This window comes from Moschus berezovskii, chromosome 4 (genome assembly GCF_049115385.1).
Source record: "Moschus berezovskii isolate FMDL1 chromosome 4, NW_MosBer_1.0, whole genome shotgun sequence".
NCBI classification, from domain to species: Eukaryota; Metazoa; Chordata; class Mammalia; order Artiodactyla; family Moschidae; genus Moschus; species Moschus berezovskii.
The window spans coordinates 87,997,985-88,012,874 of NC_142463.1; the positions used below are offsets into that span (position 1 = coordinate 87,997,985).

The 14,890-nt window shown below is 42.7% G+C and overlaps 1 protein-coding gene across 1 annotated transcript in view; it reads left to right on the forward strand.

Annotated features, from left to right (window-relative positions):
• FNDC7 (fibronectin type III domain containing 7) overlaps nucleotides 1-14,890 on the forward strand; it is a 39,329-nt gene that overhangs the window by 22,418 nt on the left and 2,021 nt on the right. The window contains exons 11-13 of the mRNA XM_055401423.2: nucleotides 5,106-5,135; nucleotides 11,846-12,165; nucleotides 14,616-14,678. Coding sequence (XP_055257398.2) covers nucleotides 5,106-5,135; nucleotides 11,846-12,165; nucleotides 14,616-14,678 — 413 coding nt within the window. The remainder of the gene's footprint in view (nucleotides 1-5,105; nucleotides 5,136-11,845; nucleotides 12,166-14,615; nucleotides 14,679-14,890) is intronic.

A 14,890-nucleotide genomic window follows, 5' to 3' on the forward strand; every position in this document is an offset into this window, starting at 1 on the left:
TAAGATGGCTCCTGGTGATGGAACAAGGCCAGTTCCTCTTCAGGGGGTATTCTCACTATCCTTGGCTGTCATGCTCTGAATCCTTGCTTTTTCATTATCTTGTCCAGAGGACAAGCTGGCCCAAAGCATGGCCCTATGAGAAGGGACAGGAGTAGGTTGTTGGGTTGAAGATGAGCTCTGAGGAAGCAGAGCCTACAGGTCAATAATGATACTTCATTGTATTTGCATAATGCTTCAAAATTTATCAAGTGTTTTCACATTCAATATTTCACTGATGCTCAAATAACTCTATAAGGTAGGTTCAACAGATTTTATTTTCTCCAATTTATAAATGAGAAAACTGACACTCAAAGGCTCCCAAATCTCTCTTCTTCTCATCTCTAAATCCGTATTCAAACATGTTATCTCTACTTAGAGATACACCCCAGGCATTTCAATTCCTCAAGACCAAAAGGAACTTCTGATCCCATGCAGTTTCTCATCTCCCATCATCCTTGTTTCAGGTATTCAAGGCTGAAAACCCTGGAGTCAGTTTCCCCTCTCCCTCACCTTCCATATCTAAGCAGTCTCCAAGCTCCATTCTTTTCACTCCGTGATGGTTTCTAAATCCAACTTCTCTTCATTCCTATAGCTACTTCAGTACCTCAGGGTCTCACTACCTCTCCCCTATACTATTACACCAGTCCTGTCCTCCTGCCCTCTTACCAGTCTTCATACTATCGCTGGAGTTATTATTCCAGGACACTGACCCAATTGTCTTTCTTTCACACTACAAAATTCTCAGAAGTTTTCCATTGCTCCATAGGAGCATGGCATTTAACATCCCTTACAATCTGTCCTCCTTCTAGCTTTCTACACCTGTACTAACAGAAATTTAATGTAAGCCTGAAAATGTAAAATTTTCTATTCATTTCAGTTCAGTTCAGTTCAGTCACTCAGTCGTGCCCGACTCTTTGTGACCCCATGAATCACAGCACACCAGGCCTCCCTGTCCATCACCAACTACCAGAGTTCACTCAAATTCATGTCCATCGAGTCAGTGATGCCATCCAGCCATCTCATTCTCTGTCATCCCCGTCTCCTCCTGCCCCCAATCCCTCCCAGCATCAGAGTCTTTTCCAATTAGCCACATTAAAAAAGTAAAAAAATAGGCAAAATTAATTTGAATATATTTTAGTTAACCCTGAGTAACAGGCAAATTCGGAGAAGGCAATGGCAAGCCACTCCAGTACTCTTGCCTAGAAAATCCCATGGATGGAGCAGCCTGGTAGGCTGCAGTCCATGGGGTCGCTAAGGGTTGGACCCGACTGAGCGACTTCACTTTCACTTTTCACTTTCACACATTGGAGAAGGAAATGGCAACCCACTCCAGTGTTCTTGCCTGGAGAATCCCAGGGACGGGGGAGCCTGGTGGGCTTCCATCTATGGGGTCACACAGAGTCGGACACGACTGAAGTGACTTAGCAGCAGCAGCAGCAGCAACAGGCAAATTTGGCCTTGGAGCACGGAATGAAGCAGGGCAAAGGCTAATAGAGTTTTGTCAAGAGAACGCACTGGTCATAGCAAACACCCTCTTCCAACAACACAAGAGAAGACTCTACACATGGACATCACCAGATGGTCAACACCGAAATCAGATTGATTATATTCTTTGCAGCCAAAGATGGAGAAGCTCTATGCAGTTAGCAAAAACAAGACCAGGAGCTGACTGTGGCTCAGATCATGAACTCCTTATTGCCAATTTCAGACTTAAATTGAAGAAAGTAGGGAAAACCACTAGACCATTCAGATATGACCTAAATCAAATCACTTATGATTATACAGTGGAAGTAAAAAATAGATTTAAGGGACTAGATCCGATAGATAGAGTGCCTGATGAACTCTGGACAGAGGTTCGTGACATTGTACAGGAGACAGGGACCAAGACCATCCCCATGGAAAAGAAATGCAAAAAAGCAAAATGGCTGTCTGAGGAGGCCTTACAAATAGCTGTGAAAAGAAGAGAGGCAAAAAGCAAAGGAGAAAAGGAAAGATATAAGCATCTGAATGCAGAGTTCCAAAGAATAGCAAGGAGAGATAAGAAAGCCTTCCTCAGTGATCAATGCAAAGAAATAGAGGAAAACAACAGAATAGGAAAAACAAGAGATCTCTTCAAGAAAATTAGAGATTCCAAGGGAACTTTTCATGCAAAGATGGGCTCGATAAAGGACAGAAATGGTATGGACCTAACAGAAGCAGAAGATATTAAGAAGAGGTGGCAAGAATACACAGAAGAACTGTACAAAAAAGATCATCACGACCAAGATAGTCACGATAACATGATCACTGACCTAGAGCCAGACATCTTGGAATGTGAAGTCAAGTGGGCCTTAGAAAGCATCACTATAAACAAAGCTAGTGGACGTGATGGAATTCCAGTTGAGCTATTTCAAATCTTGAAAGATGATGCTGTGAAAGTGCTGCACTCAATATGCCAGCAAATTTGGAAAACTCGGCAGTGGCCACAGGACTGGAAAAGGTCAGTCTTCATTCCAATCCCAAAGAAAGGCAATGCCAAAGAATGCTCAAACTACCGCACAATTGCACTCATCGCACAGGCTAGTAAAGTCATGCTCAAAATTCTCCAAGCCAGGCTTCAGCAATATGTGAACCGTGAACTCCCAGATGTTCAAGCAGGTTTTAGAAAAGGCAGAGGCACCAGAGATCAAATTGCCAACATCCGCTGGATCATGGAGAAAGCAAGAGAGTTCCAGAAAACCATCTATTTCTGCTTCATTGACTATGCCAAAGCCTTTGACTGTGTGGATCACAATAAACTGTGGAACATTCTGAAAGAGATGGGAATCCCAGACCACCTGACCTGCCTCTTGAGAAACCTGTATGCAGGTCAGGAAGCAACAGTCAGAACTGTACATGGAACAACAGACTGGTTCCAAATAGGAAAAGGAGTGCGTCAAGGCTGTATACTGTCACCTTGCTTATTTAACTTATATGCAAAGTACATCATGAGGAACGCTGGGCTGGAAGAAGCACAAGCTGGAATCAAGATTGCCAGGAGAAATATCAATAACCTCAGATATGAAGATGACACTACCCTTATGGCAGAAAGTGAAGAGGAACTCAAAAGCCTCTTGATGAAAGTGAAAGAGGAGAGTGAAAAGGTTGGCTTGAAGCTCAACATTCAGAAAACAAAGATCATGGCATCTGGTCCCATCACTTCATGGGAAATAGATGGGGAAACAGTGGAAGCAGTGTCAGACTTTATTTTTTGGGGCTCCAAAATCACTGCAGATGCTGATTGCAGCCGTGAAATTAAAAGACGCTTACTCCTTGGAAGGAAAGTTATGACCAACCTAGATAGCATATTAAAAAGCAGAGACATTACTTTGCCAACCAAGGTCCGTCTAGTCAAGGTTATGGTTTTTCCCGTGGTCATGTATGGATGTGAGAGTTGGACTGTGAAGAAAGCTTATCGCCGAAGAATTGATGCTTTTGAACTGTGGTGTTGGAGAAGACTCTTGAGAGTCCCTTGTACTGCAAGGAGATCCAACCAGTCCATTCTAAGGAAGATCAATCCTGGGTGTTCATTGGAGGGACTGATGCTAAAGCTGAAACTCCAATACTTTGGCCACCTCACGAGAAGAGTTGACTCACTGGAAAAGACTCTGATGCTGGGAGGGATTGGGGCAGGAGGAGAAGGGGACGACAGAGAATGAGATGGCTGGATGGCATCACCGACTCTGTGGACAGGAGTTTGAGTGAACTCCAGGAGTTGGTGATGGACAGGGAGGCCTGGCGTGCTGTGATTCATGGGGTCGCGGAGAGTCAGACACGACTGAGCGACTGAACTGAACTGATATATCCACAATATTCTAACTTCCAACATTGAATCAATATAAAAATTTTGTATTTTTTCCATAATAAGTCTTCAAAATGTTGTGTGTGTTTGTTTAACACAGCACATATCAGTTTAGACCAGCCACATTTGGAGTGCTCATAGCTACACGTGGTGCGTGGCTACTGTATTGGAGAGTACGGTTCTCGGCTCATTCCGCGACATCCTTACTGACAGGGCTCTATTCTCTAGTCACGTGGAATCATTCACACCCCTCTGCCCTTACCACACATGCATACCCTGCCACATCGTGCTTCTGGGCTAATGCAGCACTCCTCGCTTTGCCTGAATTCTGTCCCACATCCACCAAGGGAACTCCACCAGCCCAAACTCCCCCTCCTCTGTGAAGTCTTCTCCAGTTCTCAGAGGCTGAGTTCATCTCTCTCTTTCCTTTATAACCACAGCGCACATTATTGTCACCACACCATATTTCTGTGAGTTGAATGTCTGTAATTTTTGCTAAATGTCAATCTTCTTTGCTAATGGCAATATTTAGACTCTCAGTACTTTGCATATAATTGTTGCCCTATATATTTTAAGTTAAAAAAAAGAATGAATAAAAGCGTTTATGTGTTTCTCTATGATAGTACAGCCAGTAGGTGAGTGATTGAAGTCTTTGCTTCTTCTTCTATTTCATACTCATAATTTAACCTTTAGAGAGACATTTTCTCTGATGGTTTTTTAGTTGGAACTCTAATATCCTTTGGTGGGGTGCCATCTCAAGCCTATAGTCTTTGCCCTTTAGTAAGGTTTGGGTGTCCAGACTCAGGGAATCTGTCTTTGCTCTGGCTCCTTGATAAAAACCATGCATTTGGGGGAAGTTTGTTGGTTTTGGTTTTTGGTATTTCTTTCCCCAATTTCAGTGATGCCTTAATCTTATAATTAGGATGATATTGTAAATGATAACAATGATTAATATTTATTGAGTGTTGTGTGCTAGCCACTATTCTAAGGGCTTTATGTGCATTAGCTTGACTGATCCTTATAACATCCCTATGAGGTTGGCATTCTTATTCTTGCCACCTAACAAAGTGAGCCATGGAAAAATGAAATGACTTATCCAAGTTGACACTGTTAGCAGGTGTCTCCTCTCATTATACATGCTTGTTCTTATTCATTCTTCATTCACTTTCCTATTATTCTTTCTTAAATTGTATCTCAAATACATCAATGAATCTATTTTAAATGCTTGTGTTTTTATTTATTACAGTAACATGCTCTGGAAGTACACTTGGAATGGGTAAGTCATTTTTCTCATGGATAATATAGAAATTTTTTGTTGCTCTTTCAGTTCAGTTCAGTCTCTTAGTCATGTCCAACTCTTTGCAACCCTGTGGACTGCAGCACGCCATGGCTCCTGTCCATCACCAACTCCCAGAGCTTACTCAAACTCATGTCTGTTGAGTCATTGATGCCATCCAATCATTTCATCCTCTGTCATCCCCTTCTCCTCCAGCCTTCAATCTTTCCCAGCACCAGGGTCTTTTCAAATGAGTCAGTTCTTCACATCAGGTGGCCAAAGTATTGCAGTTTCAGCTTCAGCATCAGTCCTTCCAGTGAATATTCAGGACTGATTTCCTTTTCGATGGACTGGTTGGATCTCCGTGCAGTCCAAGGGACTCTCAAGAGTCTTCTCCAACACTACAGTACAAAAGCATCAATTCTTTGGTGCTCAGTTTTCTTTATAGTCCAACTCTTGCATCCATACATGACTACTGGAAAAACCATAGCTTTGACTAGACGGACCTTTGTCAGCAAAGTAATGTCTCTGCTTTTTAATATGCGGTCTAGGTTGGCCATAGCTTTCCTTCCAAGGAGCAAGCATCTTAATTTCATGGCTGCAGTCACCATCTGCAGTGATTTTGGAGCCCACGAAAATAAAGTATCCACATGTTTCTATTGTTTCCCCATCTGTTTGCCATGAAGTGATGGGACCAGATGCCATGGTCTTAAGTTTTCTGAATGTTGAGTTTTAAGCCAACTTTTTCACTCTCTTTTTTCACTTCCATCAAGAGGCTCTTTAGTTCTTCTTCGCTATCTGCCATGTGTGGTGTCATCTGCATCTCTGAGCTTATTGATATTTGTCCCGGCAATCTTGATTCCAGATGTGCTTCATTCATCCAGTCCAGCAGTTCTCATGATGCATATAAGTTAAATAAGCAGGGTGACAATATACAGCCTTGACGTACTCCTTTCCTGATTTGGAACCAGTCTGTTGTTCCATGTCCATTTCTAACTGGTGCTTCTTGACCTGCATACAGATTTCTCAGGAGGCAGGTCAGGTAGGCCGGTATTCCCATCTCTTTCAAAATTTTCCACAGTTCGTTGTGATTCACACAGTCAAAGGCTTTGGCATAGTCAATAAAGCAGAAGTAGACATTTTTCTGGAAGTCTCTTGTTTTTTCAGTGATCTGATGGATGTTGATAATTTGATCTCTGGTTCCTCTGCCTTTTCTAAATCCAGCTTGAACATCTGGAAGTTCACGGTTCACGTATTGCTGAAGCCTGGCTTGGAGAATTTTGAGCATTACTTTTCTAGCATGTGAGATTAGTGCAACTGTGTGGTAGTTTGAGCATTCTTTTACATTTCCTTTCTTTGGGATTGGAATGAAAACTGACCTTTTCCAGTCCTGTGGCCGCTGTTGAGTTTTCCAAATTTGCTGGCATATTGAGTGAAGCACTTTCACAGCATCATCTTTTAGGATTTGAAATAAGCCAACTGGAATTCCATCACCTCCATTAGCTTTGTTCATAGTGATGCTTCCTAAGGCCCACTTGACTTCGCATTCCAGGATGTCTGGCTCTAGGTGTGTGATCACACCATCATGATTATCTGGGACATGAAGATCTTTTTTGTACAGTTCTTCTGTGTATTCTTGCCACCTCTTCCTAACACCTTCTGCTTCTGTTAGGTCCATACCATTTCTGTCATTTATTGAGCCCATCTTTGCATGAAATGTTCCCTTGGTATCTCTAATTTTCTTGAAGAGATCTCTAGTCTTTTCCATTCTATTGTTTTCCTCTATTTCCTTGCACTGATCACTGAGGAAGTCTTTCTTATCTCTCCTTGCTATTCTTTGGAACTCTGCATTCAAATGGGTATATCTTTCCTTTTCTTCTTTGATTTTCACTTCTCTTCTCAGCTATTTGTAAGGCCTCCTCAGACAACCATTTTGCCTTTTCATATTTCTTTTTCTTGGACATGTCTTGATCACTGCCTCCTGTACATTGTCACGAACCTCTGTCCATAGTTCTTCAGGCATTCTGTCTATCAGATCTAATCTCTTGAATCTATTTCTCACTTCCACTGTATAATCATAAGGGATTTGATTTAGGTAATCAATGGTCTAGTGGTTTTCCCTACTTTATTTAAGTCTGAATGGTCTAGTGGTTTTCCCTACTTTCTTCAATTTAAGTCTGAATTTGTCAATCAGAAGTTCATGATCTGAGCCACAGTCAGCTCCCAGTCTTGTTTTTACTGACTGTATAGAGCTTCCCCATCTTTGGCTGGAAAGAATATAATCAATCTGATTTCAGTTTGACCATCTGGTGATGTCCATGTGTAGTCTTCTCTTGTGTTGTTGGAAGAGGGTGTTTGCTGTGACCAGTGCGTTCTCTTGGTAAAACTCTACTAGTGTTTGCCCTGCTTCATTCTGTACTCCAAGGCCAAATTTGCCTGTTAGTCCAGGTATTTCTTAACTTCTTACTTTTGCATTCCAGTCCCCTATAATGAAAAGGATATCTGTTTTAGGTGTTAGTTCTAGAAAGCCTTATAGGAATTCATAAAACCATTCAGCTTCTTCGACATTAGTGGTTGGGTCATAGAGTTGAATTACTGTGGTATTGAATGGTTTGCTTCGGAACAGAGATCATTCTGTCGTTTTTGAGATTGCATCCAAGTACTGCATTTCGGACTCTTTTGTTGACCATGATGGCTACTCCATTTCTTCTAAGGGATTATTTCCTACAGTAGTAGATACAATGGTCATCTGGATTAAATTCACCCATTTCAGCCCATTTTAGTTCACTGATTCCTAAAATGTCAGTGTTCACTCTTGCCATCTCCTGTTTGATCACTTCCAATTTGCCTTGATTCATGGACCTAACATTCCAGGTTCCTATGCAGTATTGCTCTTTACAGCACCGGACCTTGCTTCTATCACCAGTCACATCCACAACTGTGTGCTGTTTTTTACTTTGGCTCCATCTCTTCATTGTTGTTCTTCAGGGTGACTTAATGAAGTCAGAATCAAATGGACTCTTCAATTACAGAGGCAAATGCTTTCTTTCTGTGATTTAAGGGGTCCCTGCTCTTCTCGTGCATAACTCTTTCTCCCCTCTTACATTGCCTCCCCTCAGATTCCACCAGTGGAGAGGAACTCCACTGGATTCTGAAACTATTTCAGTCTTCCAGGGTCCCACAGGAAAATAAAAATACGCTTCAGAGAAGCAACTGATTCATGCCTCACTCGAGAGAGTGGTTCCTAGTCCTGCTGTACATTGTGTCACCTGGAGAGCTTAAAAGTAGTCAATTTGTTGTTGTTTTTCAGTTGGTAAGTCATGTCAGACTCTTTGCGACTCCATGGACTGTAGCCCACCCGGCTCTTCTCTCCATGGGATTTCTCAGGCAAGATTACTGGAATGGGCAGCCATTCCCTTCTCCAGGATCTTCCTGGAGATCTTCTCGACCTAGGGATCAAACCTAGATCTCCTACGTTGCAGGAAGATTCTTCACCATCTGAGCCACCAGGGAAAAACTTCTTAAGTGATTCTAAGGTGTAGCCGAGGCTAAGAACTGCTGCTTTAGAGCAGAGCTTCTTGAAGCTTATTGTGCATAGAAATCACCTGGGACCTTATTAAACCAGATTCTGATTTGGTAGGTGTAGGAGGGCTTCCCTGGTGGCACAGCGGTAAAGCGTCAGCCTGCAATGCAGGAGACTCGGGTTCGATCCCTGGGTTTGGAAGTATCCCTAGAAAAGGAAATGGCAACCCACTCCAGTATCCTTGCCTGGAGAATCCCATGGACAGAAGAGCCTGGTAGGCTACAGTCCACAGGGGTTGCAAAGAGTTGGACACGACTGAGTGACTTCACTCAGGAAAGATCTAAGACTTTGCACTTCTAACAAGGCCAAGGTGATGCTGGTGACACTGATACTGCTGGTCTGACCACACTTTTGGTAGTCAGGTGTTAGAATCTGTTAAAAGTCTGCATAGTCCTAAGATGTCTGCTTCCAGTTTGCATGGGTGGACATGGCCAGCAGAGGTAAACAGGTGCTCAAAGGGCATCTGGAGTAAAGGTGACCCTCACTGCCACTCAGATGTGCTGAGGACTGATCCCATCTAGGCTATTCCAGGGGCCTCATGGGGGCTACCCTTGGCTTGGGGCTGTGAAGATGAGCACAGAGCTGTGTGTGCTGACCCAGTGAGTAGCATGTGGTGCTTCAGGAGGAATCTTGGCTACCATCTTCTAGGAGGATTGCTTGATTTGAGGCCTTGGGAATACCCCTAGGGAATATTATAAAACCCAAAATACAGACTGGACACGTAAACACACACAACACACACACACAGTCAGACATGGCTGACTTCAGAGGATTTAAGAGAAAATGAAGTCTTCCTATGAGCAAACCCCACTGGATAGCCTTCCAGCCTGGGCCAGCTCCCTTCCAACACTTCCTTCCACCGGTAGGACACATGCTTCTCTTTGCTGCCAGTTCTCTGTTTCCTCTCCCAGCTCATTACTTCTCTGAGCACAGAAGACACATATTTTCTAATTCTTGCCCCACCTGCTATTGTTGTCTAGTCACTAAGTCATGTCCAACTCTTTGCGACCCCATGGACTGTAGCCCACCAGGCTCCTCTGTCCATGGGATTTCCTGGACAAGACATATTGGAGTGGATTGCCATTCCCTTCTCCAGGGGATCTTACTGACCCAGGGACTGAACCTGCATCTCTTGCATTGGCAGAAGGATTCTTTACTGCTGAGGCACGGGGGAAGCCCCACCAGCAGTTCTGAAATTAGAATAATCCCTATTAATTTTTAAAGGGTTTCTATTTCCAGTGATTACAGGGAAACAGACCTGGCTTATTAAAAATAAATCATGAGGAAAGTTCTAAATTATAATTACTTGAAAAAAACTCCCAAAGTACTAATGACCATAAGCTCTGATATTCAGTAAAATGTACATGGGCCTGGGTCTGCATTCTTGGAACATCTTTCCAGTATTATGGCGGTTTTAATTCAATATTTCTCCTGAGCCACAGAGGGGTAGTAGAAGTATCTTGGGGATCCCTAGGAGGTGAAGAATGGTGTGTTATATATTGGTCTTCCCTAAGATTTTGTTAAAGAGATGATACTTTAAAAAAAAAAAATGCTTGAAAACCATCACTCTTAGACCTTGCTATTTGAGATCACCAGAAACCTTGTTCAAAATGTATAATTTTAAGCCCCACACAGAGTTACTAAATCCCCAAGTAAGTATCAAAATCTCTTGGAGAGCTAGCAAAAGATGTAGGAACCCATGCCTGATGAAATGGGCCCCTGTGTTTCTATCAGGTTCCCATGTGATTCTGACACTCTCCAAGTTTGAGAAGCACTTCTCTAGGTCACTGCTGTCCACTTGCTATGTCCCTCTGGGTTGGTCTTGATTATTACTTCTCCTTTCTTAGTGAGTTTCAGTCTTCAACCTGAAGAGATCTGACCTTTTCTTTAATTGTTGTAAAAATTCTGCAAGACTCTCAAAAATGATTATTTGGGGATCTCTATATCATGTAGAATTTGCTGTATTTGTATTAAGGGAGAAATTCTAAATTGCTATCCAATTTCAGCATTTCTCCTCTCTATACACAGGACTAGTATCCTCTCTATACACAGGACTACTTCCTAGTTGGCATGGGGCCTCTAGATACGCTAAGGGAAGCCTTAGGAATCTTGTTGGTCTAAGGCTTTTGGTCTTGCTTAACTCTTGGATTCGGAGAAGGCAATGGCAAGCCACTCCAGTACTCTTGCCTGGAGAATCCCAGGGAAGGGGGAGCCTGGTGGGCTTCCGTCTATGGGGTCACACAGAGTCGGACACAACTGAAGTGACTTAGCAGCAGCAACTCTTGGATTATCCTAAAGCTTTTCAACAGCATGAATGGATTTTTAAAGAGACAGATCTGCATTCAAATCCTGCCACTGTCCCTTTCCCTTAGGCAAGGTGCTTCAATTCTAAGTACAAGTTTCCTCATCTAAAAATTGGAACAAACTTCTCATAAGATGCTATGAATTGTTATAAATTGTTAGACCCAATGACAGGCTCAAAGTAAGCTCAGTAAATAAAAGGCTTGGTGGTGGAGAGGAAAGTCCTTTGTCTAGGGTCAGTAGTCTGAGCTCCAAGGGACTCTCGGGGAGGATTCATTTCACAAAGCAGGAGAGAGAACATCCTGCTTAGTTAGAACCTGATGGTCAGTTTCTTCTTGCCCTTTGAATGGTTCAGTTTATCTTACTTTTCTGCTTACTTGCTGTGAAGTGCTACAAAAATAGCATTTCAAATCGAAACGCTAATCTGAACCTCAGTGACATCTGAGGGCTTTTTAACTTAAGAAAATGTCTGCATCCTAATGCATTTTGTGGCTTCCTCCCTTCCTTGCCTTTTCAGTGATTTACAGAGGGAAGAGAAATGTGGAATGACACAGTAAACCACGGATGAAAACAGAGACTTGACTAGTGAGTAATTTAAATTGAAATGTTATATAATTCAAAGGCAAAGTGTTATTTTTTCTTTGCTTTAAAATTTTCTTCCCATATCTTTTGCAGAGGTTCCTTAATTGTTAGTGTGATTAGAGCTGGAAAAGGTCTATTAGAATACAAAATGCCTCTAGGATAGGACAAGCTCTTTTGGCCTTTAGAAGAACTGCTCTGACTCCACTTCCTGAGTTCAAGGTCGGGTGTGTCCTCAATGGCACAGGAGTTCAAGATCTGCTACAGAGAAGACTCAGGGGAGAAATTAATCCAGAAAGTCTTGTGGAAAGCTGCCGGAGTGAGCCAGCACACTGGGAAAGTCCTGGAAATGTGAAAGGTCTGTGTAGCAGAAATTCCTGGAGATTTCTTAGACCCAGACATAGTACAGACTACAACTATATAAGTGTTTCAACGACCCAGCACTCGCCATGCTGCTCTCTGGCCATTCAAGAGTTGGAAGTGTCCACCCCCAGAGAAGTCAAAATCAAGCCACCACATGTTGACTGCACTCATCCAAAACAAAACTCGACAAGGACTTCAGCTGAGGTTGGATAGCAGCAGCTGCCAGGGCCACCTGTAGGAAATAACACCCTCATCTAAAGTTAGGGGGAAGCCGAGCCACTTGCAGGCTTTCCCAAGCGAAAGAAACCATCATGTGTTGACACCTCTGTGTGAGTGTCTGGGAAAGCAGAGTTGCTAACCTGTTACTGGAATGATTGTAGTCATGCTTTTGAATGAGCAAAGGCTTCAGATGGAGGGACAGTCAGGGCCAGAGCCCCAAACTGTGGCAGACTGACATACATGCATCTTTGGAGGGAAGGACCATTGATCTTGTTGGCGTTATTCTTCACTCATACTGTAATTGCTTTTTTTTGGAGGGAAAAGGCAATGATAAATCTGTTGTACCTAAAAAAAAAATTGACCTTCGAGTTCCAGTAACCTTATTAAAAGATAGTGCAAGCTGGACTTGTGTAACACATGTAACTAAAGCGTTTGCTCCCCAGAAGCCTAGCTGTGGAACTAAGACTGTCTGTAGTTAGGAACAACCATCGAACTCTGCCCAGAGGGAACTGGAGCATGGAATTAGGCTAGAGGTACACTGGGAGGGAGCAGCAAACTTCCTTTTCTATGTCTGCTTTCCCTTTCTGTGTGAGACTGAGATACAAATGCGCCACTGATGAAATACTCAAGAGCATTTGCACTTGAAAAGAAGGCAAGTCAAAGAACTTAGATTCCAGAAAAATAGAAATCACTGAGTCAGACAGTACACACACACAGAAGAGGACCGAATTTAGTTCACTTTTGTTCCCAAATACCAGTGGATGAACAGGAGTCGGACTAGGTGCATTGACATCAGCTCATTATTAAAACAGACGTCCTGGTATCATCCCCTGGAGATTCTAACTCAGCAGGTTTGGGATCAGACCTGAGAATCTATACTTTTAACAAACTCACCAAGAGTTTCTGCCGTGTGACCAAGTTTGGGAACTTTAAAAGACTTGTGTAGGCCCCATTCTTCCTTGAAGCAAAATTTCAGCGATGGGACGCTGAAACATGTTAAAAGATAAACTGAGGCATGTTAAAAATTTTAAGAGTTTATTTGAGCAAAAATTGATTTGAATTCAGCAGCACCAAAACCGAGAAGATTAGGAGTACTGTACTGACAGGAGCAGGGGGCAGGGGTTGGTGGGGTTAGGGGGGAGACTTTTACTGAAAAGAGGTGGAAGCAAAGCAAGGATATTATTTCACTGGCTATAAAACCAATAGCTATGTAGCCATAGTGGTTGTCTTATTTGGGAAATCCTAGTTGGCTATTTGTGATTAGTTGCCCTTAGATTTTTATTTCTTAACATTGAGACCCTTAAAGACTTAGGTTTTGGTTTGTTCACAAAGGTGGCTAAGGTATTAGATCCACCTCAGTCTAATGGCCTCCTTGTTTAATTAATTTAACAGAAGCTATACAGCTGTGGTTGGAGAAGGAAATGGCAACCCACTCCAGTGTTCTTGCCTGGAGAATCCTAGGGATGGCGGAGCCTGGTAGGCTGCCGTCTATGGGGTCGCACAGAGTTGGACATGACTGAAGCGACTTAGCAGCAGCAGCAGAGGGCTGTGGCATGTAAGGAAAGATTGGTGACGAGATCTGGAGGGTTCAGAGTGGGTCCGTGCCCTGGGAGGGGACCATGGATGAACTGGGGCAGTGTTTCGGGCTGTGGTTCAGAGCCCATGACAGACTGTGTGCTGAGCCCAGTCTCCGGCAGTGTGTGCCCTCTGCTAAGAGTTGTGTCCATGGCTGACTGGAACAGGCAAAGAGCTGAGGGCAAAAGCCAAATGGAAGGTCAGGATCCCTGGTCCCAGGACACTAGGGGACTGCTGAGACCAGTACACTCATACCCTATAAATACCAGAATACAGAAAAAATGGCTGTCTACTTAGCTAGGCATCTAAGTCTGGGCTGCTTTGGTCAGAATTCCACAGAAGACAATGTGGTCCACATTGGGTGAATGTAAAACCAAAACATGGATGTCGCACATACTACATACTTTTAAGTGCTTTTCCTATACTCATTCTCATAAAAACTTTCTGAGCTAAATGACAATATTCCTTTATATATATTACAAAAATGAGACCCAGAAAGGTCAAGGAGTTCATCCATGTTCTCACAGCTAACTAGTTGAAACAGATTATCAGGGGGCCAAGTAAGTCTGTAGCATTGATCAGACCTGCTAATCTATGATATCTTTATGGAAAATATTTCTCTGGGTTATCATGATTAATTGATAAATTATTAGAGAAGAAGACCTGGATATAGAATGGTGAGTGAGTGATCTGCCTTAACTCAAGAACTTTTACATTCAGTCTCAATTATTTCAACTGTGTATCTGCTCTACAAATTATGCAATGCAGGTTTTTCATCTCTGATTAGCATTGGTGGATTCTGTCTTCCACTCTGCTACATCCTGTTCGGGGAATTCAAATTTTTCATTCAATCTCTTCAGGTAAACCAACTAGAGGAGACTAGAGAGACAGTTCAAAGAGGTTACGTGAAACTAGGGGGGCAAGTGAGCTTAGGCAACGCAATATGATGGAAAAGCCAGTGGTTTGGAGCCATATTTTGGTCTTATGTAATTTAATGTCTCCCTCTGAATCTCAGTTTTCACATCTGTAAAATTGCTATAAAGATTATCATCTTGTTGGGTTGTTGTGAGGTTTGAGATACTATACTCATCTTCAACATATAAATGCAATGACACTGAAGTGTTTCAGGTCACAC